The 23,331-nt window shown below is 47.2% G+C and overlaps 1 protein-coding gene across 4 annotated transcripts in view; it reads right to left on the minus strand.

The window, feature by feature from the left end:
• Nucleotides 1–1,586: 1,586 nt before the first annotated feature.
• Nucleotides 1,587–23,331, minus strand: part of Zdhhc14 (zinc finger DHHC-type palmitoyltransferase 14) — a 249,996-nt gene continuing 228,251 nt past the window's right edge. The window contains exons 7-8 of one of the 4 annotated variants that reach the window (XM_057754460.1): nt 20,701–20,803; nt 1,587–5,485 (exon numbers count right to left, since the gene is read on the minus strand). In XM_057754460.1, coding sequence (XP_057610443.1) covers nt 5,084–5,485; nt 20,701–20,803 — 505 coding nt within the window. In that variant the 3' untranslated portion in view covers nt 1,587–5,083. The remainder of the gene's footprint in view (nt 5,486–20,700; nt 20,804–23,331) is intronic. The other 3 variants (XM_057754451.1, XM_057754450.1, XM_057754449.1) reach the window with 3 other exon arrangements.

Consider the following 23,331-nt stretch of genomic DNA (forward strand, 5'->3'; position numbering starts at 1 on the left):
GTGAGTGGCTGGGGGTGGGGCTGGATTTCTGCATTGCTTTCCAGTTGCTTCCACATGAAAAAGCTGAGACTCAAGGCTTTAGGAAAGCCACTTTCTTATTAGATGAGTACACACACACACACACACACACACACGCAGAGCATGTTTGTTGATGCTTTTCTTCCTACTCCTTTTTGGTCTAGACAATCTCTCTCATAACGATTAAAGTTTATATTTTATGTAATTGGCAGGTTTTTAAATATAATTTAACTTTAATTTATGTTCATTGGTGTGAAGGTGCCAGATCCCCTGGAACAAGAGGTACAGACAGTTGTGAACTTCCATGTGGGTGCTGGGAATTGGGAAGAGCAGCCAGTGCTCTTAACTGCTGAGCCATCTCTTCAGTCCCCAATTGGCAGTTTTTAAAATTCATTTCAGGTATAAGATCAGTTCTCTATGCACTGATTAACTCATGGCAGGCTCTTAACAAGCACACAACTCTCTGAAAATATGAAAGGCTATGGACAGCAAGGCCACCACAGGCTGTGGACAGCAAGGTCACCTTAGGCTATGGACAGCAAGGCCACCACAACTGTGGACAGCAAGGCCACCATAGGCTATGGACAGCAAGGTCACCTCAGTCTATGGGCAGCAAGGTCACCTCAGGCTATGGACAGCAAGGTCACCTCAGGCTATGGACAGCAAGGTCACCTCAGGCTATGGGCAGGGTCAGGACTTTGCATCTACTAAGAGTTTTAAGTTCTTTACTGTTTTTTTTTTCTATGACAAAACATTTGACTATCATGAAATATATGTTCATGGTGTTCTGAAAAAATGGTCAACAAGACTTAAGCCTTCTTATTCTTCTTCTGGAGCCTAAGTGAGATGGCTTGTTTATCTGGAATTTACCCATTTATCTAGAATTTCAAGGCATGTCTACTTGACATGTCCTCTGTCATGAGGACTCCTTTATTCTCTCCAAGACTTAAACCATCCAGACAAACTATGAGCTGGTAATTCATACCTCTGTCATATGAATAAGACTTCATCAACCGATAGTGAAAAAGCTTGGCAGCAACCCGGGAGAAGCAGGCAGCTTCCAATCCCAGTCTTCCATCTCTCGGTTAGTTTTAATAGCTGGATTAATGCGCCAAGCAGTTATTTTTGGAACTTCATGGGGCCGCATCATCAGAGCCACATCCCATAGCGATAGAGGATTTTCCAGCTATTTGCATGTGCTGGTTATTTGAGAGAAAACAACACATTATTTACTATTTCAGTGAAAACTTAAGAGGAGGGAGAAATAGGAGAGACAGGAAAGAGGGAACAGAAGGGAAGTGGAGAGAGGGGAGGCATTTGAGAAAGGGAAGGGCTTGTGTAGAGAACAAGGGTTAGGGGGCAGATATGAAAAGGAGAGGAAGAGCAAGGAAAATGGGGGAGGGAGAGCTAGATTTGAGGAAATGATGGAGTCTTATACGAGCTAACGTGGCAAACAGCAGATGGTGTCGTAAAGACAGACCTCCAGAACAGGTGAAGAAGACCATGGGGAATTCAAATTTATTCATAGTTCTCTTCCTTTTGGATAAGAACGTGGTAGGTTTTCACAACCAAAGCACTTAATGTAGAAACATAAACATCGATTTCATTTAGGCTCAGTTTCAGAATGATTTTGAGGTATTAACTAGAAAATATATCCAACATTATTTCTCTTTGTGCTCTTCTTACTTGAAGAACTCAATGTGCTGAAGTGTGTTCTGGTGTAGAGGAGCTCATTTGGGAAAGGTCCAGCAAGTATCCAGGTAGACCCCTGACACCTGCGAGTGAGCTCCAACCTGAAGCCAGCGCTGGGGAATAGGTGTTCCAGGTCCAAAGAGGATGATGAGGAGGCTCGGCTCTGAACTGGAACATGCATAAATCTGGGTTGGAGAGGCCCCTGAAGCCTCTGAAAGGTTCCATCCCAGCGATTCCTGAAGATGCCATCCAGTCCTGCACCCAGGACACCTATGGCAACTTGGATACATTCATTTCTTGCTGTTGGTCTAGAGAAGGTCCAGGCCCACGGTGAGATGCACAGTAAGGCTCACCCACGTAGATGGTGGTGGAACATGGCTTGCAGAACGGGGTTCGCATCTTCTTTTGCAGTTACATGCTGCACCCCTTAGACCTTGATTGAACCCATCAAAGACCCTGGGTGACACAGGCAAAGACTTAACAGACTTGGAGGTGAGGGTTGTCCTGAGAGACTTGCTGGGTGGGAACAGGTATCTGGCACTTTACTGGCGCGGGGTAGGACGTAGCATAGAGCTGAAGAATCATAACCAAAGCCGGAACAAACATTTTTCACGTGGGTGCAGCATAACACTGTGCTGATTGCTCCCGGCACAGAGTGGAACATCATCCTGTCCACTCAGAAGCAGATCTAGACCAGGGTGGTCTGGCTAAATCCAACCTTCAAGTGCTTGAGAGGCCCATGGTCTCTGGAGCATTCCTGGGAGAATGGAAAGCAGATACAATTTTATCCCCACCCTCACCCCCCATGTGTGTTAATGGCCCAAGCCTGACAGCATAGTGAAATATTCATCTTTTTTTTTCTAGCTAGCATTCAATCGATTGTTTACTCTCTAGAAGCATTTAGAAATGCCAAGGTCTACTCAGCCACACTAGATGGACCCAGTTAATGGCAAATGCAGACTACACCCCCGTTACTGAAGTGGGGGCCCCCAGAGCCAGAGTCACGTATTTCAATATTCCCAAGCAACAGAGGAAAAGGCTGTGGACGTTTTGTCGGTTTTACAATCTCATTTGTGTTAGGACGTTGTCTCATTTGTGCTAACCTCTCCTTTGAGCCTGAATAGACTTGATTCATCTTCTTCAAGTTCCCCAAACCTCTATTTGATAAATGGTGCCACATATGTATAGAGGATGGGGTTAGAACAGGGTAACTGATAAGTATATTCATTTTTCAGTTTCCTTATGGGATTGGGTCCCATGGCAACCCCCAGTCTATGGATGCTCAGGTCTTTTATGTAAAATTGCACAGTGTTTTCATATAGAGCATGCATACACCTTGCTGTAGATACTGAATCATCTCTGGTGCAGTTGAATTGAGAATCTCACAGTGTGGTGCTATGGAATCGTATTTAGGAGCTATGACAAGGAGAGACATCTACACAAGTCAGGGTAGATACCTCACCCCCAAGTATTTTTAATTAGTGGTTGATTGAATCCATAGATGAAGAGGAGACAGAGAGCCCACTGTATTAAGTGACTTATCTGCCACGCTATCATTGCGTGTTGAAATTCTTTAAATGGAGCTGTTGGAAGAGGGGTTGGTTACAGGAAATTGGCAACAACTATATTAGGGGTGCCAGGAATGGCAGGGCTCCACAGACAAGCCTCTCCCCACCCCTAGAATCTGGGAAAAGACTAGGCCACATTTGATCCCAGGATCAGGGTGAGTCTGAGCCAGGATTTCCTTTCTCATCACCCTAGCCCCCTCCGGGGGCAGGGATGAGGCAGTGGCAGTTGAGAAGGTGTAGGGGGGCTCTTGAGGGGGAGTATCTTTCTTTGCAGGCAGACCCTTTGACTATGTGTGGGGTTGTCTCAGAAAAGCTCTGTCTAAATTTCAGACGATTAGGGGCTCTGGAAAACTACACAATGAAAACTGGCTACATAAAATTCACCTCCAATTTCTCTACCGCTATGGGGTATAATAGTAAAGGTCACTCAAAGATGCCCCAAGAAGACATCGGAAGCCATTTTCAGCTGTGACCACGAGATCTGGATGGAACTGGTTTAATCCTGAGTAAAACTCTCTCTCCTTTCTTGCATTTGTGAGAAATGTACCTTGCTCTGAGATGGCCGCAAGGCTCTGTGAATTGGGCATGGGACGTGGCGCTGGAAAAGAAGGCTGGAGTGAGCGGTGGCGAGCTCCTTGCAGCTGCTTTCAGATCAGTCTGGCTCCCTAGGACGCTGCTCCCTTTCAGAGGATACGAGCGAAGCAGCCATCTTAGAGTCACCCTCCTGTGTGTTCAGCTTAGAGCACGAGCTACGTAAGCTCAGGTCCAGCATGGCGCCAGCGTTGCTTCACAAGGACCATGAAGTGTCTACGAGGTTCTGCAACACCCCAGCATCACACAGGCTGAGAAGACAGTCAGACAACATCCCTTCTCCTGGGTACCCTTCCCTTCACCTACTACACATGATAGCCGTGTGGGTGGCTTTAAGCGTGGAGCAAACCCTGATAAGCCCGTTTTATAAACAGACCCTGAAGGGGAGGGTGTCAAGGGTTGGGGACTATTGGCAAGCTCAGCTCCCACCCAGGAAGCCACCCGGTAATCCCACAATCCTAAACTCTGAATTTTGGCTGTGCTGAATTATTCCTTACCAGAGATAATGTAAACAAACAAACAAACAAACAAATAAACGACTATTTGTATATAAGCTGTTAAGGACAATTGTATAGAGATCGAAAAAAATAGCAGAGGAGTCATTTTATTGGCTGTCCACAGGATATTCATCACACAGGAGGCAAGGCTGCCAAACGGTGGCACAATACAACACCCCATCTAAGCGCTGGCAGAAGGTTAAATGTCTGTCCCTGGCAGGACGGGCCCCAGTAACCCTCTGCAGCTAAGTCCGCGCAGGATGGCATCGCCCTTTGTGCTCAGTCTGTTGCTCTGGAAAGTTTCACAAGATTAAAAAGAAGGAAAGGAAGGAAAACAGAGAAAGCAGCGTGTCTTCTGTAATACCACCACTGTAGCACGAGTGTGGCATGCAAATCCAGGTCTGGTCGGCCTTTCCCGTTAGGAGTGTTTTGTTTTAGCGAACAAATGGAACGGCCTGTCAATTTCAATTAGTAGCGTTACATTAAGTGCAATTTCAGTCTGGCCGCCAGTGTCGAAAACCTTCCTCGTGTCTGTCCCAAGAGCAGCCGACAGAGGGCGCTGCATCCACGCAGCCTCGCTCATTCCAGGATCCTCCTCCAGAGGAGCCGCCCTTCCCCGGGCCACCTGGCAGATTCCAAACAAAATGTCCACTTGGCTAGGTCCATTGTTTTCTTTCCGTCTGTTGTCACCTGTGTTCCCGCGGCTGGCGATGCAGGTCACACGGAGCTGAGTTTTACTAAGCCCCGCACGGAGTCTTCGTGCAGAGAGTCCTGGCTGGCCAGGCCCAGCATATGCATGGTGCGGCTATGTGTCAGGGGGCTGCCTGCCCCCAGCATCCTTGGCGGTGACGGTGCCTCATCTGGGGTCAGAAACTGGTGGCCCCCGTGCTCGTCCTTCAGGGGCATAATGTCTGAGAGCGTGGCCTCGGTGGCAAGGTTGGGCATGGAGGAGGGTGGCGTGGGCTGACCCAGTGTCAGGCTCGCACACGGGGTACCCAAGCCTGGCTTCCCAGGCATGTGCAGCTCTTCGCTGGTGAGGCTCGGCTCGCTCTGAAGCAGAGGAGTGGCTGCGGCCTGCAAAACGAATTTGGTGCTCTGAATGCACTGGTCTTGGTCGCACTGGAGAGCAGCGGGAGCCAGCAAAAAGAAGGTAGAGAGGAGTCAGGGAAAAGAGAGGGTGAGACAGGGGCGGGAGGGTGTGGGAGAAGAGAAACCGTTAGTGACTGGTCAGTAAGGCAGAGGCAAGGAGTAGGCATCTGGAGAAATGACACATACAAATCTGAGGGGTCAAATACAGTGTGCTGATGAGCGGGAACTCACTGGTGGGCTTCCAGGGTGCAATGTCAGCTATCAGCTGTGATACCCATGGCCTTCACTCCAAATTTAGAGGATGTCATTTAAAAATAATCCCGGAAAAGTTACAGAATTTTCCCACCCTCAGCAGTAGAGACCACTGCTTCTTGTAGGTTGAGAAATTTTGTTTTTGTGTATGTATTTGTATGTGGTGTGCATGCAAGTGTATACATATATGTGCATGTGTTTGTATTGGTGTTGAAATCAGGTGTTGTGTTGAGCGGCAGGGCTGCATCCCCGGCACCGCCCGCCCGCATGGCTTTACCTGAAATAATTACGCGGAAACTGTATTCTTTTAAACACTGCCTGGCCCATTAGTTCCAGCCTCTTATTGGCTAGCTCTTACATATTGATCTAACCCATTTCTAATATTCTGTGTAGCCCCACGAGCTGGCTTACCAGGGAGGATCTTAACCTGCGTCTGTCTGGAGTGGGAGAATCATGGTGACTCACTGACTTGGCTTCTTTCTCCCAACATTCTGTTCTGTCTACTTCACCCACCTAAGGGTTGGCCTATCAAATGGGCCTAGGCAGTTTCTTTATTAATTAACCAATAAAAGCAACAGATTATAAAGAAATCACTCCCACATCAATCAGGTACCTTCCCCCATAGCGTATGTACTGAGGCAGAGTTTCCCTCTTGAACCCGGGATATACCAATTTGATTAGTCTAGCTGGCAGGCTTATTCCAGCCACCCTTATCTGCCCCCTGTGAGCTGGGATTACAGGTGGCTGACGTCACGGAGCAGTGAGACACATTTCTGGTTTGTGAGACGGGGATCCCAGTTGCTCTTCCCACCTTGGCTTTGAAGTGTGTAGACACTTGAGAAGCCAGAAGCCACTGCACAGAACACGGAACCCTAAACTCCACCCTGCCCGGAGCCTCATAGTAGAGTCAGAAGGCAGCTTCCCAATAGCAAGGAGAAGAATGAGTGAGGATCAAACTACTAGCTGGGAACAAGCGTACTTCCTCTCTTTAAATAGGAAGGACTAGGGCACGCAGGAGCTGCGGGGCTTACTCAAGACCTCACAACTAGATGGATCCAGTGTTGAGGCTGGGTCCTTTGACTGCAAACCACCAACTACATATGGTGCTTGGTAAATATTGGCTTTACCTGGCTCAGTGTTCCCTGATCAGAACCACACACTAATAACCCTGTACTACCAATTGGCACAGCCAGATGTGCCATTCAGCACCGGCAACCCAGAAGCAGCCCACAGGAACACGTACAAAGCAACCTTAATAGGGGCAGTGAGAGCAACTGCCCGAGATCACAAATGTCTATTTCATCCCCTGTTGCACGCGCACCCTTCCTGGAGCACGCCTTTCTCAAGTTCCCTCCGTCTAAGCCTAGATGGGAAGGCTGAGGGCTGCAAAAGTTGAAAGCCTCTGGCTTCAGGGCTAGAGCCAAATTCAAGGGGGGCTCTAGGAGATGATATAGCATTGTGGGTGGGGAGTCTTGTTTCATCCCAGCCAATGGAATGTCAAAGAAACAAGGAGGCAGGGATGTGAAGATACAAACATCACTTTGCTGGCTTAAACAACATCTGTGGCGTGGAGGTGTGGCACCATGAAGCCAAGAAAGCTGAGGCTGGCATTGCATCCTTCTGAGGTCACATTCTCTGCATATATGTTTTATTTTTGTCACCGAAGCTCTCTGGAGCAGTGCAGCCCCATACTGTGACCTCTCCTGTGATTCACTTTTTTTTTTTTTTTTTTTTAAAAAAAAAAAAGGGTCACTGACTGGAATTCTGTTGAAATGCTTAATGGTGACCCTTGGTGGCATCTGGTCTGTGGAGAGCCTCAGCTGGTAAAATGTTTGCTGTGCGAACAGTAGGACCTGAGTATGATTTCCAAAACCCATGTTAAAAGAAAGGACGAAAGAAAGGGAGGAAGGAGCCAGGCGTGGCAGCATATACCTGCAATCCCAATGCTAGGAAGACAGACAGTGGATTCTCAGGACTGACTGCAGCCCAGACTACTTGATGAGTTCCAGGCCAGTGAAAGACTCTTTCAGAAACAAGGAGGCAGCACTGGCAGAACACCACCTGAGGCTGACCTCTGGAGTCCACATCCACCCCCACCCTGCTGCCGCCGTATCCTACACACATCTGCACACACATGGGCATGGACAAGTGCGCACATCTGCAGAGAGTCACTGTGTCATCTCTCCAAGTGTCTACTTTAACCCTGACTCCTACACACATTAAAAACAACACCTTTATGTACATTGGGATTTTGTCTGCATGTGTATCTGTGTGAGGATGTCAGTCTTAAGGTCACAGACAGTTGTGAGCTGCCATGTGAGTGCTGGGAATTGAACTCAGGACCTCTGGAAGAGCAGTCAGTGCTCTTAACCACTGAGCCATCTCTCCAGTGCCCACACATTGTTTAAACGTCTAAAAGGATGGGTAGGCATAGTTGTGAATACTCCCTGATTGCAGTCTGTGTTCACAGGCCTCCCTGCTTTGTATGGTTCCAGTAAGCATAGGGTTGGGGCAATGAGCCTCGGGGCTGAAATCCTGCTGCCCCATGTCTCTGAAAACCACCTGATTCCCCCTTCAGGGGGCACACAGGACTCAACCCTGCCAGCAGAGTACAGCCTATATCCCTGTTTTATTGACTAGAACAAGGGTCAGAGTGGGGCCCCATTAGATTCTAACCAGTGATCACAGGAAGGCTCTGCACACTGCAGCTTATAATTTCCATACTATAAATAGTGTCTGCCGTGAACATCTCCTTTGAGACCTTGAATAAAATGAATTAGGACTATTCAGGACTGTAATTGTATTGTGCGCGTGTGCACATACATGCATACAGACACAAACACACACACACACACTATTCTTTTTTTCAGGTCAGAATTTTTCTCTATTTATCAAATTCTAAGGATGATGGTTGGATGAACTGTCATGGTTGTGAATGAACTTGAGACTATTATAGGTTTGGAAAGCAGCCAGTGGTTTCAGGGTTTCTATGGAGACGCCCAATAAAAAAATCCTCATTTCCTTTTTTTTAACTTTTGCTTCTAATTTCTATTTCCTCTTGTTGATTAAAAAAGTTTCTTTAAAGTTTCATTTATTTATTTATTTATTTTTGGTTTTTCGAGACAGGGTTTCTCTGTGGTTTGGAGCCTGTCCTGGAACTAGCTCTTGTAGACCAGGCTGGTCTCGAACTCACAGAGATCTGCCTGCCTCTGCCTCCCAAGTGCTGGGATTAAAGGCGTGCGCCACCACCGCCCGGTCTATATTTATTTATTTTTTTGTTTTGTGTGTGTGTGTGTGTGTGTGTGTGTGTGTGTGTGAGAGAGAGAGAGAGAGAGAGAGAGAGAGAGAGAGAGAGAGAGAGAGAGGACAGAGATAATGTTTAGGAGCCGATCCGATGCTCTCCTTCCACCCTGTGGGTACTGGGGCTTGGCTGCAGGTGGCTTTAACTGTTAAGTCATCCTGCAGCCCCCCCTTTGTTGATATTTGTATTTAATTTTCTTACTCTCTGTCCCTACATATTCTACTTATTGTCCCTCCATGTTTTTCTTTGATAGATTCTTCCCCTTGCATTTCTTCTTGTTTTCTTTTTTCTCATCTATTCTCCCCCCCTTTCCTCTCTCCCCTCTTCTCTCCCTTTCTCTCTCTCTTCCTTTCCCCTCTCTCACGCACCAAATGCTCGCTCTCCTTGCTCCCCTTGAGCCACTTCCTGTCCCTCTGCTTTTCTAGCTTTTCATTTGAGGCCTTTTGACCTTCCAGCAGTAGAGGGCGCTATGACTGCTTGCGTGTTTCTCTCTGAGTTTGGTGGCTCTGCATCTAAGGTATATTTGAATTTATCTAACAGGTTATGTAATTTTAAGAGGAAAAAGTGCCCTGATTTATAATGCTGACAGTTCATCTGCATGAAGAGCACATGGAAAGAAATCAATATGTTCATTTTCAGAATAATCCTTTAAAAATGACTGAATTAATCAAACACTGGTTATAGCATATGAAATTACTGGACTTTTTATATTAAAAATTGACCAGATACTGAAGGGGGACAGAGTAGAAGTTGACCTCTGTGTTTGGAGTGCTGGGACTTTTGCTCTGAGTCACAGGCCAAAGGCAGTGTCCATGTTTACACGGTGAAGAAATTATTTATGGTTTCAGATGTTCTAATGTCATTAGATTATGTTAGATGTGATCTAATGCCAATCACATTAGATGAGCATTTAGTGCTTTAGTATGAAGACAGAGGGCCAACGAGCTGGCTCAGTGGGTAGAGGTATTTGCTGCCAAGCCTGAAGACCCAAGCTCCTGCTCAGACCCCACATGATAGAAGGAGTAAGCTGACTCCCATAGATGTCCTTGGACCTCCACAAACACACCACTGGATGCATGTGTGGATATGCACACACACACACACACACACACACACACGCACACACAACGTAAATAAATAAATGTAAAACAAAGAGAAAACCTTTTTTAAAAAAGCAAACCATCAACAAGATCATTTACTCTCAATTTTTACAGATTTTTGGGTAAAACTTGGGACATACTCTATTCTAGTCTGATTGACATCTTATCTGAAATAAACTCAGTATTTTGAGGAAAGTCTGAATTTTTGAAATGCTAAGAACTTTCTAGGCAGTCTTGATTCACATGTACAATGGCTTCGATTCCTCATAGCTTTCGCTTCAACTCTGTCAGAAGGACTCAAGCTGGACAGGGTTGACTTCAGTTAGGCTGCAAAGCACTGTCCTGGGCCTTGAGGGCACACATCTGCAGTCAGAAGACCAGCACACCTTCCGGAGTCCTCCTCAAGTGCAGATTCGGGGTAGAGCGAACAAGCAACAAGCTCTTAAAGTTGCTTGAGCTACTCCCCCATAATTCGTGACTTTTCAGGCTCTGCTGGAGACTCCTGCAGTTTAAGATTCCATTCTCTTTATCACTTCCCTTCCTTGGATACTTCTCCTTTAAGGTCACAGGCACTGGAGACGGGTTTTGGTCACAGTGTGATGGAGGAAGGTCATTGGTTAAATAATAAAGAAACTGCTTGGCCCTCATAGGTTAGAACATAGGTGGGTGGAGTAAACAGAACAGAATGCTGGGAGGAAGAGGAAGTGAGCTCAGACGCCATGCTCCCCTCTCCTGGGCAGACTCAAAAGCTCTTCTCTCTGAGGCCGACGCAATGAAGCAAGCCACCAGGTCAGACATGCTGAATCTTTCCTGCTAAGACTGGTGCTACACAGATTATTAGAGATGGGTTGATCGGGATATGAGAATTAGCCAGTAAGGGCTAGAGCTAATGGGCCAAGCAGTGTTTAAATGAATACAATTTGTGTGTTGTTATTTCTGGTGTAAAGCTAGCCGTGCAGGAGCCGGGCAGGACGAAAAGCAGGCCTGCAGCTCCCACTACAACAGTGAATGTGGCTATTTGGACTTAAAATGCCCCCTAGAACACTTGGTCCCTAGCTGGTGGTCATGTTTGGGAAGGTTGTGGAACCTTTAGGGGGTGGAGCTTTGTTGCAGGAAGTACGTCACTGGGCACAGACTTTGAGAGTCTATGACCTCTCTCCATTTCCGTTTGGCTCTCTGCTCTGGCTTCTTGCTGCTGTGCCTCTCCCACCATAATGAACCCTTCCTCTGGATCTGTAATCCCAAATAAACTCTGCCTTCTAGAAGTTGTCTGTGGTCATGGCATTTTATCACAGCAGTAGAAGAGTAGCCAATGCTGAGATCATCTCGTATGTCACTGGGAGAGCAGGTAGTGAAGGCACCTGGGCATGTGGGAGCATCCGCTGTCTCAGGTCCTCTACTCAGAGACAAGACTTCTACCCTCAGGAGGGAGTGATGAGTGACTGGTATATACTCTCTCTACAAACATGACAAGAACGACAGATGCATATGGTGGCAAGTGGTGCCAGTAGACAATGAACGATGGTAGATTCTGAGGAAGAGTAACTCACAGAGTAAGTTCTATGGCCAAAGAAATTCCCCAAGGCCTAACATGGCAGCCCTGCTGGGTGGAAAAACAGAGATCAGGTATGGGGATACCAGTGGCTGGATCTGAGGGTTAGGACATTGAAGGATGCTGGGCAGGGACGGGATATAGGAAGTCGGCCATAACTCTTAGCACAGGGCTGGGATCTCTATCAGGACCTGTAAGTCAGTAGCTACAACAAAGTCAAGAGTTGAATAGGGATGCTGCAGTTGAGACAGATAGGGCTGATTGGTCTCATCAATGCCCTCCATCAGTTAAGACACCAACAAGGTGAAGCCTTGGTAAGAACAAGAACTGTGTTCTATCCAAGCAGTGGTGGCGCACACCTTTAATCTCAGCACTCGGGAGGCAGAGGCAGGTGGATCTCTGTGAGTTCGAGGCCAGCCTGGTCTACACAGCAAGTTCCAGGATAGTCGAGGCTGTTACATAGAGAAACCCTGTTGCAAAACAACAACAACGAAGACCAAAAAGCTGTGTTCTAAGGTAAGACAATACCATGCTAGCAAAGCCGAAAAGTAAACTCTGACCAGTTCTTTACAGCAGACAGCACTGGGAGGGGCCTGAGAAGCCCCATGGATTTTCACAGTCCTGCACTAACCAAACATGACACAAGCCCAGAAAATTCAAGGTGATGAACCAGCAATTCAACGACGGGCTAAAATGGGAATGGTCATTCTTCAAAAGAAGTTCATAAAGTCTAAAGTAGACACTAGGCCATCCGGAATGTCCATTGTTCAATAAAGTATTAATAAACACACAAATAAATGGGCAAGTGTGACAGGACCAAAGGGAAATTATGGAAATAAAATCATAACTGAATTCCCCCCGGGAGGAGCTTGGCAGTGGACTGGAGATGCTAGAAGAAAAAGTTCTAGCCGGGCGGTGGTGGCGCACGCCTTTAATCCCAGCACTCGGGAGGCAGAGGCAGGCGGATCTCTGTGAGTTCGAGACCAGCCTGGTCTACAGAGCTAGTTCCAGGACAGGCTCCAAAAGCCACAGAGAAACCCTGTCTCGAAAAACCAAAAAAAAAAAAAAAGTTCTGAACATCAAGAAAGATCAGAAGAGGTGACCCAGGCACAGAAACTGAGAGAATTTGCAGAACCACACTCAGGGCCATGGGGACCTATCCTCTGGCCTGATACTGAATGCTCTAATGTATATAATCAGAAGCCCTAGAAGAAAAAGAAGAGGACTAATGCAGAAAAAGTTACTAAAGACATACCCCAGGCAGCAGCCTAGTGGTCACTGTGGACCAGCCTGGTAGTTCATCTGGTTTGAGTCCATACAGGAAGCTCCATTACACGAGCATGAAGAGTTGAAAATAGTTTGGATTGGGGGGCACGCAGAGAAGGGTGGGTAATTGCATTTACTAATACTGCCACTTGCCAGAGTGGAAACTGCCAGCATGTGAGTTTATTAGTTTTCTGTTAAGACAAATTACTTTATAAAGGCAACTGAAGGAAGGTTTTATTAGGTCTTACAGTTGGATGGACCTTGATGCCAGGGTAGACAGTACGGTCAGGGTCACACAACGTGTCCACCATCAGGAAGGAGAGAGAGAGAGAGAGAGAGAGAGAGAGAGAGAGAGAGAGAGAGAGAGAGAGAGAGAGAGAATGTCTTCCCATGCAGTCTAGGACCAAGCCCGGAGAATGGTGTTGCTCTCTTTAGCAGGTCTTCTTCAATGAACTTAGCCAACATAACCCTCAGAAGTGTGCCCAGAGGCTAAACAATCCCTACAGAACCACACATCTGGAAGCTTGCTCCCTAGGAAACCCCAGATGCAGTGAGGTGATGTCTCACTCACAGACAGGCGTATTGATCACATCAGAAGAGGCTGTAGATGGATCACACACAGGCCCAGCCTGGCCTTGTGACTGTGACAGATGAATCATGTTCCACAGGGTAAGCTTGTGGGGTGTGACTACCTCAACATCAGGAAAACACCTCCATGTAGAAGCCCTGGGATAGCGGGTTAAGAAGAGTGTTTTTTATGGGGTCAGATTGCCAAGGATGAAACCTCAGTGCAGTCCCCGGTTAGCTGTGCCACACACTTAATATTGAGGAATTTGTCTCCTCAATGGGACAATTAGCATGCTCTCACTTGGTCTCATTAACACCTCACCTTTGAGAAGATTAAATGAGATGTAAATAAATGCAAAGGATTGAGTCAAGTGGCACAGTAATTATTGACACACAGTAATTAGTCTCAACCTCATTCCTTCTCTCTCCCTTAGCCGCCACTACTGATAACAATTACTAGAGACTATTGTAGACACTGGGGTTGAAGTACTGAACCAACGGCATTGAAACACACACTTACTATTACTGTTGTTCCACTACTATTAACACAATTGGAAATTTTGTGTAGGTGTAGGTGTGTAGGTTCACATGTGTGTGTAAGTGCTTGTGTTGGGGTGTGGGCGTACGTGCTAGTGCTGAAGCCAGAGGACCATGCTGGGTGTCCTGCTCTGTCACACCTTGTCTTGTTTGTTTGAGACAGGGTCTGCCATTGAAACCGGAAGTGGGCTGGCGGCCAGCAAGCCTTGGCAGTCCTCCTGTTTCCATCACACAGTGCCACGGTGACAGGCGTGTGTGCACGTCATGCCTGACTCTTAACATAGTTAAGATCTGAGCTCAGGTCCTCATGCCTGCCCAGCAAGTGCTCTTATTCATGATCTGTCCATCTGGTCCTTCCAGTTGAGACATGATCTCATGTAGCTCAAGCTAGCTAGCTTGCTATCTAGTTGAGGATGGCCTTGAACTTCCAATCCTCCTGCCTCCATCCGTCAAGTGATGAAATTAGAGGCTTGAGCCACCATACCTAGTCTGAAATGCTTTTGAAATCTAAGTCAAATATCAAATCCTTGAAATTCATAGATCCCTGAAATCTGACTTTATTCTCCTTAGAATATGAATGATGATGACAAATCTCCTCCCACAGTAGGCTTCCACGGGGGAGGGAACATGAGGACGACAGACTATGGGGACTGAGAGACTCTGGGAGAAACTCATACACACTTTGACTTTCCACGTTTCTTCACCAGCGCACAACATAGCATGGAGTTCAGAGTAGGGACTCTGGTCAAACTGTGTTTTCTTTAGGCAGACTTCCCTAAGTCTGCACACCCAATTTCTTTATCTGTAAAATGGAGCCAATGTTAGTGCCAATCTCCTGGGGTCATCGTGGAGGTCATAGGAGTGATCCACGCACCAGGCTTGGCACAGCCCATGGCAAGTCACAGCTGCTATGTCATGGAAATGGCTGACACACGTGTAAGTGGACATGGATAGAATGAGGTGAGTGGGTGATAGCTGAGCTCAGTGTCGGTCTTGCCACACAGCTGTGTCCTCTGGCCTCAGTCCGACTGGCCTGGAACTTACGGCACGGGGACCCCGGAAGCCATGAAGGTGTGTTATGGGCACTGGAAGGGTGTGCTGGTTACTCTTCTGTCAACTGGGCATAGCCAGGGTCACTTGGGAAGAGGGAACTTCAATTGAGAAAATGCCTCCCTCAGGTTGGTCTGTAGGCAAGTCCGTAGGGCATTTTCTTGATTAGTGATGGAGGTGGGAGGGCCCAGCCTACTGTGGGTGGAGCCACCTGTGGGCAGGTAGTCCTGAGTCATCTAGGAAAGCAGGCTGAGCAAGCCAGGCAGCAGCATTCCTCCATGGCTTCTGCTTCAGTTCCTGCCCAAAGTTCCTTCTTGGGTTTCCCTTGATGGCTGGTAACTCAGGATACGTAAGCCAAATAAACCCTTCCTCCTTAAGATGCTTTTGATCATGGTTTTTACCATGGCAACAAAAACAAACAACAACAACAACAACAACAAAAAACAACGAAGACAGATGGTTGATAAGAAGACTGCAGGATGGAACAATGACAGCGGGTGGCAAGACAGAATGGGCTGAGTTAGTGTCGTCCCTGGAAGGGGTCCTGAAGGAAGGATGATACTGACTTGTTTTCTGTCTGTCAGTGCTAGGAGTCCTCGGCTCTCCCCATTCCAACATCTGTAGGATGACAACTCCTATCTGCCACAAGCTCTGGACGCTGGGTGTTTTTCTCTTGTATTAAAGAGGACTGTCCCAAGTAGGACAGAGGCAGCAGGTGGGCATAGTGGCTGGAACAGGAGAGGGGAAAGGGTACCACTGGGAATGGTGTAAGCTTTTTGAAACCTCTAAGCCCACTCCCAGTGACACAGTCAGCAAGGCCACACCTCCTAGTCCTCTCCAAACAGTTCCACTAACTGGGGACCAAGTCTTCGGATGAATGCTCCCATGGAGACTGCTCTCATCCAAACCACCACCCCTGGGGATGTCTTCTAAGCTGTAGTGAGGACGGAACGAGACAGCCCTCGCAAATAACAGCACTTAAAAAGTTATTAGGAGAACAGATCCTCAGAGAGAATCACTTGATGCAGTGCGGGTCTGTACCCAATCAACTTGGCTTTGCTTCAAACTGGCTTCAAGTTCACTTTATGACTCTGACTATTAATGGGTTTGCATGTTTGTTTCATATTGAGGATTAGGATACAAGATTTTTCAAATTGATTGTGAGTGCTAACTCTGTAAAATAAATCCATAAATAGGAAAGTGATGGATTTCTTGGCAAACAGCTGGGCCAGTTGCTTCTGTTTCCAAGGAACAGAGGAGAGATGCCTGCGATCTCCAGCTGCGTTAGACACCAGATGGCTTGGGAACTGTTGGGAAACGCTGGTCAGACCCTGCTGGTCATGTTGGGCTGGCTTTGTGTGTGTGTGTGTGTGTGATGGTGTGTAGTTGGGATGTCTGTTATAGGAAGTCTAGAAGTCACGAGAGGAATGTTTTAGTAGCCCCAAAGAAGTAACTGTGCTATCACTCTTAAATACCATCACTAATTTCACCACACGTGTCTCCTCCAGGGGACTGTCCGGTGTGTATATTTGGCCCTGATGCTACTCAAAGGGAGAAAGAGCAAAGCAAACAGGAAAAGATCCGTGAGCCCTGGTTGAGTCCTTTGGCTGGAGGTGCCACTCTCTCAGCTGGGAGAGTTACATGTATTTTTTAAATAAAATAAACACCAAAATTCAGGCTGGGAAAATAGCTCCATGAGTAAAGCACTTCCCATCCAAGTGCAAGGACCTAAGTTTGGACCCTCAGGAGCCACATAAAGCTGGGCATGGTGGTGTGTATCCACACACAGGAGCAAGATGGGAGTCGGAGGCAGGAGAGTCACCAGGAGATCACGGGCCAGCTGGCCTGGCATACACATACACAGCAGTGAAGAATAAGAGACACTGCCTCAAGCAAGGCAGGAGTCAGGGACCAAGAACTGAAGCTGTCTTCTGACTTCTACATGTGTGCCGTGGCATGCGTGCACCTGTTCTCACACGTGTGAACACACATAACACATATCCACAGAGATTAAAACAAAGACTATCCTCCAAAAAAATATCCCAACTTTCCCCTCAGAGCTTTTAAAATGATTTCAAGGTTATTATTTTATGACTGTGTGCGGTATGTGTGTACAGAACACAGCATACGTGTGGAGGTCAGAGAAAAACTTGGCAGACGTGGTTTTCTCCTTGTAGTTTTATGTGTGTTCTGGGGGCCCAACACGGGTCATCACACTTGTATCCTTGGATGGAAAGCGATTTTACCCAGTGAGCCATCTGGCCGGGCCTCCACCGTGTGCTTTTATAATTGCACTGAAGTCTCCATCTATGTCTCTTTCCTCCCACATTGACCAGTTACTGGAACTTTCTATTTAATATTTCAGCCGTCTAGTGGTTTTCAGAATAGAGCAGTACTGATGTAAGACAGGAAGGGATTGACAGCAATGGCTGAGACGCACACATCTCCACAGGGACACCCACAGCTGACACCGGCCAAGAAACAGAAACTCAGAACAGACTCCTAAGCACAGAGGGAGGAACACTCAAAGCCAGAGGCCTTGCTGGGGAGTTCTCCCGCATCGGCAAAGATAAGACAGCATCCATTTTCACAGCTTATTCAGCGAAGGACTAGAGGACACGATTCTGAAGTCATTCTAGAAGGGCAGTTATCACTCTGACACCAACACGGAGAGAGTTTTACAGGAGAAGGAATACACAGACCACGTCTCTCACGCCTCAGCTGAATACCAGCAAAGCGAATCAAGCAGCCTAAGAAGATAATTGTGTATCCCGACTGAGTGGGATTTACCCTGGAAATACATAAGAAACACAAGACAAATGAGAAGAGGCATGCACAGTGCAAATCTCTGGGGGGTGGGGGGGGTGGCAGGTAGACTGGACTGCACTCAGTTTGGGAATTGTGGGGTGATGGGTTGGAGGAGGAAGAACTGAGAGCCATGGCCCACCCTCTTCTAGGTGGGGCTACCCTATGTGTTGGGACTGTGATGCTCAAAGATCGGACCCTTAATTGGTCAGAGGCGGAAGGGACTTTAGACACAGGAAGTCCTGGCTCCTATCTTGCAAAAGAGGAATGCTGAGGACCAGAGAGGCAGCATGAGCTCCGATTAACTGGTAGCTCTTACACTCATCAGCCATGTACTCTCAAGACTACAACTGCTCCAGATCTTGCTACCCATGAACTCCAGGGAGGGAATAATAAGAACAAAGGCTTACATTGTACTTGCCCTGTGTCAGGCAAGATTTAAATGCTTTCCATTCACCTACTTTATCTTCACAGAAGCCCTACCAGATGGCAGCATCAATGTTCTCACTTTAAGGATGGAGTCCAGGAAAGGCTATGGAACTTCTCAAACTCATTTATGGGGTAAGTGGTGGCTATTTGAATTCTGTGGTCAGTTCTCCCTCCTTCCACCTCTCTGTCCCTCTTCAAGGTATCTACAGGCTGGCTTCAGTTCCACCGTGTAACTGTGGACTCCTGAAGCCTGCTGGCTCTGCAGTACCCTCTTGTGGAAGAGAAGCCTCTGCACCGCTCCTATGGCAGACCCAAGTGTCCAGGACCACGGAATGACCACACAGTTCTGTGTTATTACAGGTTGATTGTGAAACGTCTCTCACAGGCTCATGAGGCATGGCCAGTGGTGGGAGGTTCTGGATCCTTTAGGAGAAAGTAGGTCACTTGGGTGTTTATCCAAAGAAGGCATCCTTTTCCTATCTGTTCTCGCTCTCTCCCCTCCCCCACTCTGCTTTCTGTTCTCCCTGAAGTGAAGATCACACTCCGCGCATGCTCCTGCCACCATCACATCTTGCCCGAGCACAAGGGGCCAAGCAGCTGTCAGCTGAACCATCAGCTGCATCATGCGCCCAAAGAAGTATTTCTTCCCTTACGTTGTTCTCACAGGTATTTTGATCAACGCCATGTAAAAGCAACCAACCATGTCCTATTACAGAGTCCAGAGTGGCTGACAGCACCTGCAAGATGCCCTTGTTTAGCTTCTGACTCTAAGGGCTGTGCAGAGCAATCTGGGGTCATTGCTAGGGGATCTCATGGAGACTAATGCAAGGCCACCGACACTACCATCTGGTGAAGGTTGCTAACGCTGCCTTCATGGACTTGCTTCTATGTTGTGCTGACTCCCAGGACCTTGAATATGGGGGGCTTTTAAGCACTACAAGCCTTCTATCCCAGGAGTCTAGCATTCAGAACACAGCAAAAACCTTGAGAAGGTGCTGGATGAATGGGTGGGAGATTGCATGCATATCAGTATGTGTGCCAGTCAGAGAAGCAATCACTAGATGCTGGTGGAAATTCTGCTATACTCCTATTACAGCTAAAAAAAAATTGAGTGATAATTTTCCACTGTTGGTTTAGGATTAAATGAGGTCGTTAAGTATCTTGGACATCTGCTGCCTAATAAATTCAATATCCTCCCTTTTGTGAGCACATATCCTACTCTCTCCGTTCTTGATTCCCTGAGCAATATGGTAGGAGGCCTGCAGGGTTCCTTGTGTGGGCATGTGTAGGTGTTCATGGAGAAGAGTGGCAGAGACTGCGTTGTGTCCACATTGCTTTCAAAGGAGACTTTATTAGTGAAGCAACACAACTCAACCAAGATGCCACCGCTAGCAAACAATGAACTGGAGCAATCCTCCTGCAGCAGGCTTGAGCCCGGGTGACCAGGGAATGGGATGATTTCCTAGCTCCAGGGCTTGGAGACAGCCTGCCATCAACCTTCACCTTGCAGCTCTCTCTGCTCAGCAGCGAGGGTTCCCCAAGTCTACCCCCAGCCAGCTCCTCTGTATGACATGGAAACTCCGTGTAGGAGACTCAGCAGCAGGGTGGGTGGGGGCTTGAACTTCAGTTCTGCGGAAGCTGGAAGCTTCTTTAGGCAAATGGGGAGGCCACTGGCTTCCAAATACCTCAGGAAACTCAGGCTCCGAAGGTCACAATCAATGTGCAGTGGCTGCAGACGTCCACAGTAAGGCATTTCCTGCTCTCTCCCCACCTCCTGCCTTACGGTGGTCTGGGCATGGTGCATGCATGCTCAGGAGAGGCGTGCAGAGAGTTTGGTTTACACTGTAAATAACAGAGCCCTGGGTCTGAAATTGTACAGAGCGGCTGCAGGTCGGGTTAAGATTCAGGGTGGAATTATGGAGATGCATTGGTCTGCCTACTTAGAGAAGCAGGTACATTAGTACAGTAACATCACACCCTGAGAATGGACAGCACAGGAGATGAAGACTACAAAGCAGGTCCAGCCCTGGGGGGAAGGCAGATACTGTCCTTTAACTGCTCTCTGATTGTGTGGCAGGGGCTTCCTTCAACGTGCCATATATTACTGGAGCACAGATACTGTGTGTGTGTCTCTGTGTGTGCGCGCGCATGCGTGCGCGCACATCTTAAGTAACAAGCTAGTCACACTGGCTGGCACGGTCCCTCCCTGAATACTGTCCGACTTGGTCATTTACTTCTCCCATGCTAGCATGCCAGTCATATGGATGTTCCAGATGCCCCTCCTACTAACATTTGCTTTTCAGGCATGTGTTATTAGGTTAGAGGGCATGCCAGCAGAAGAGAGGGCTTCGCAGGGAACAGTGGCCCTGATGCAGGCAGTTCCTACCATGTCACTCTGCGATTGCGTGGCCCCATACATGGTGATCCCGTTGGATGGTGCTGCTGGCTGTGGCGTGTCGGGCTGGATGTACCCTCTTCTGTCGATGAGGCTGCAGAAGACAGGAAGGAAAGGCTGAGGAAAAGCTCACCGATGATAACAACATTATTTAAATGTCTAGGCCTGGGGTCCCTCTACAGTGGATAATTTCAAGTGTCAATTTGATGAGATCTAGAATCGCCTGGGAGATTAGCCCATGGGTATAGCACAAATAATAAAAACCCAGAGACAGATATAGGGGTTAAAGCTGAAGATCAGAAAAGCAAAGCAGCCAACAACCAGAGAGATCAGAACAAAAGGGCAATATCCTGTCTTCATGAATCCTCAGACTAAGCCTAAGACCCGTTTCCTCCCATCTTATATGCTTCTCTAGTGCTGGGACTAAAGGTGTGCACCACCACCGCCTGGCCTGTATGGTTGACTAGTGTGACTGCTTTGCCCTCTTATTTTCAGGCAACTTTTATTTATTAAATCACAAATAGTATATCACTACATATGGGCATGTCTGTGGGAGATTATCTTGATTGTGGACAATCCTCACACCGTGGGGGGTACCATTCCCTAGCCTGGGGTCCTGGACTGTACACTGATGTGGGACGTTCCTCTGGATGCTGCGAATATGCACTGCTTTTATTGGTTGATGAATGAAGCCACTTCAGCCGATGGCCAGGAAAAGTATAGCTATGCAGGAAATCCAAACAAAGAGTCAGAGAAAGGAAAGGCGGAGTCAGGGAGATGCCATGTAGCCGCTGAAGGAGTAACATGCTAGAGCATCACTGGTAAGCCACAGCCTAATGGCAAAATGCAGATGAATAGAAATGGGTTAATTTAGTTGTGAGAGCTAGTCAGTAATATGCCTGAGCCATTGGCCAAACAATTGTGATTAATATTAAACCTTAGAGTGTTATTCCATAAGCAGCTGCAGGGACCCATGAATAGGAAAGAACCCAGTCCAGGGGGACCAGCTGACAGAGAAAAATATTCAGCTACAGCTACAAAGGAGAAAGTGAGGTATGCATAAGCATTGTTGTTCTGTTTCCTGTGGATACAATGTGATGAGCTGTATCAAGCTCCTCTGGTCTTGACTTCCCTGTCCTGAAGTACCCTTGACCTGTGAGCCAAAATAAGACCTTCTGCCATTAAATTGTTTTTTATCAGGGCATGTTATTCCTGAAACAAGAAAAGAGATTCAAACAGGCTCTGTGATGAACCCACCTAGGCATCTTGGAATTTTCCATAAGCATCCTCCACATGAAATCAGTTACCAAATTCTGTCACTTTTTCCTTTAGGGCACTGAGATTTGAACCAGTGTATGCTAGACACATGCTCTAACACTGAATTGTATCCTTCCCTGTCATTTCTACTTTTAAAGAGGCCTGTGGCATTGGTTGCTCCCCTTGTCACTCTAAATGTTTGTCACCTGCTACAGGCCCCAACAGCTTCCTCTTAGTTACCTCCTACTGCCACAATTGTCCTCAACTTTCTTCTCTAGTTTCAAGGCTGCATCATTTTATCACACCAATTCAGAAATATCTTCTGAGATCCTACACCATACTGGTGCATTGTGGGAGACCAGAGCGAACCACACCTGCATGCACTCTGCTTTGCTCTCTCTGTATTTGTTTTCAAACCATCCCCACCAAAGCCACATTCTCTCCCACTCCTCTGTCCACTGACACTGGCTTGAAGAGGAACACTGGGGAATGAGTTGTGCCAATCCCACACCTGTAAATGTGACCCTATTTGTGACCTATGGTTACCTTGCAAAGGTAATCATGAGAAATAAATTCCTAACTAAGGAGGGTCTCAGCCCACTATGACTGGTGTCCTTAAGAAGAGAAGACAGATGGCAGTGCCATGTGGAGAAACAGACACAGGAAGGAGGCCACAAAACATGGATGCACAGACTAGAACATAGAAGCTAAGACCAAGGATGGCTGGTCACCACCAGAGGCTGGGCAGAACAAGGATAAACACTTCCTACTTAGAAGACACACGGCTCGACTGGTGATGCCTTTATTTTAGACTTCTGATCTCAGACTGTGAGAACTACATGTCGGTGTGGGACAATTGCTAATATTCAGTCAATTATATTTTAAATAAACATGGATTGGCCAGTAGCTAGGCAGGAAGTATAGGTGGGACAACAAGACAGGAAGTAGAGGTGGGTCAATGAGAACAGGAAAATTCTGGGAAGGATTTCTCTGCAATCCTGACCCTGCCACAGGAGAAGTAAGATGTGACTACCTCGCTGAATAAGGTACTGAGCCATGTGGCTAGCATAGACAAGAATAATGGGCTAATATAAGTTATAAGAGTTAATAAGAAGCCTGAGCTAATGGGCCAATCAGTTTTATAACTAATGTAGACCTCTGTGTGATTTCTTTAGGACTTAATTACTGTGGGAACCAGGCAGGACAGAAGCCCCTGACAACATGTTATTTCCAGCCCCTCCTCTCATGACACTTAGTTACAGCACCCCAGGAAGTACTATACAGGCAGTATCAGACAACTGAGCTTCAGAGAGTCCCTGAAGGGAGCTCCAAGTCCTGAACAGGGTTCATGACAATAGGTTAGGT

This window comes from Chionomys nivalis, chromosome 2, assembly GCF_950005125.1.
Source record: "Chionomys nivalis chromosome 2, mChiNiv1.1, whole genome shotgun sequence".
NCBI lineage: Eukaryota > Metazoa > Chordata > Mammalia > Rodentia > Cricetidae > Chionomys > Chionomys nivalis.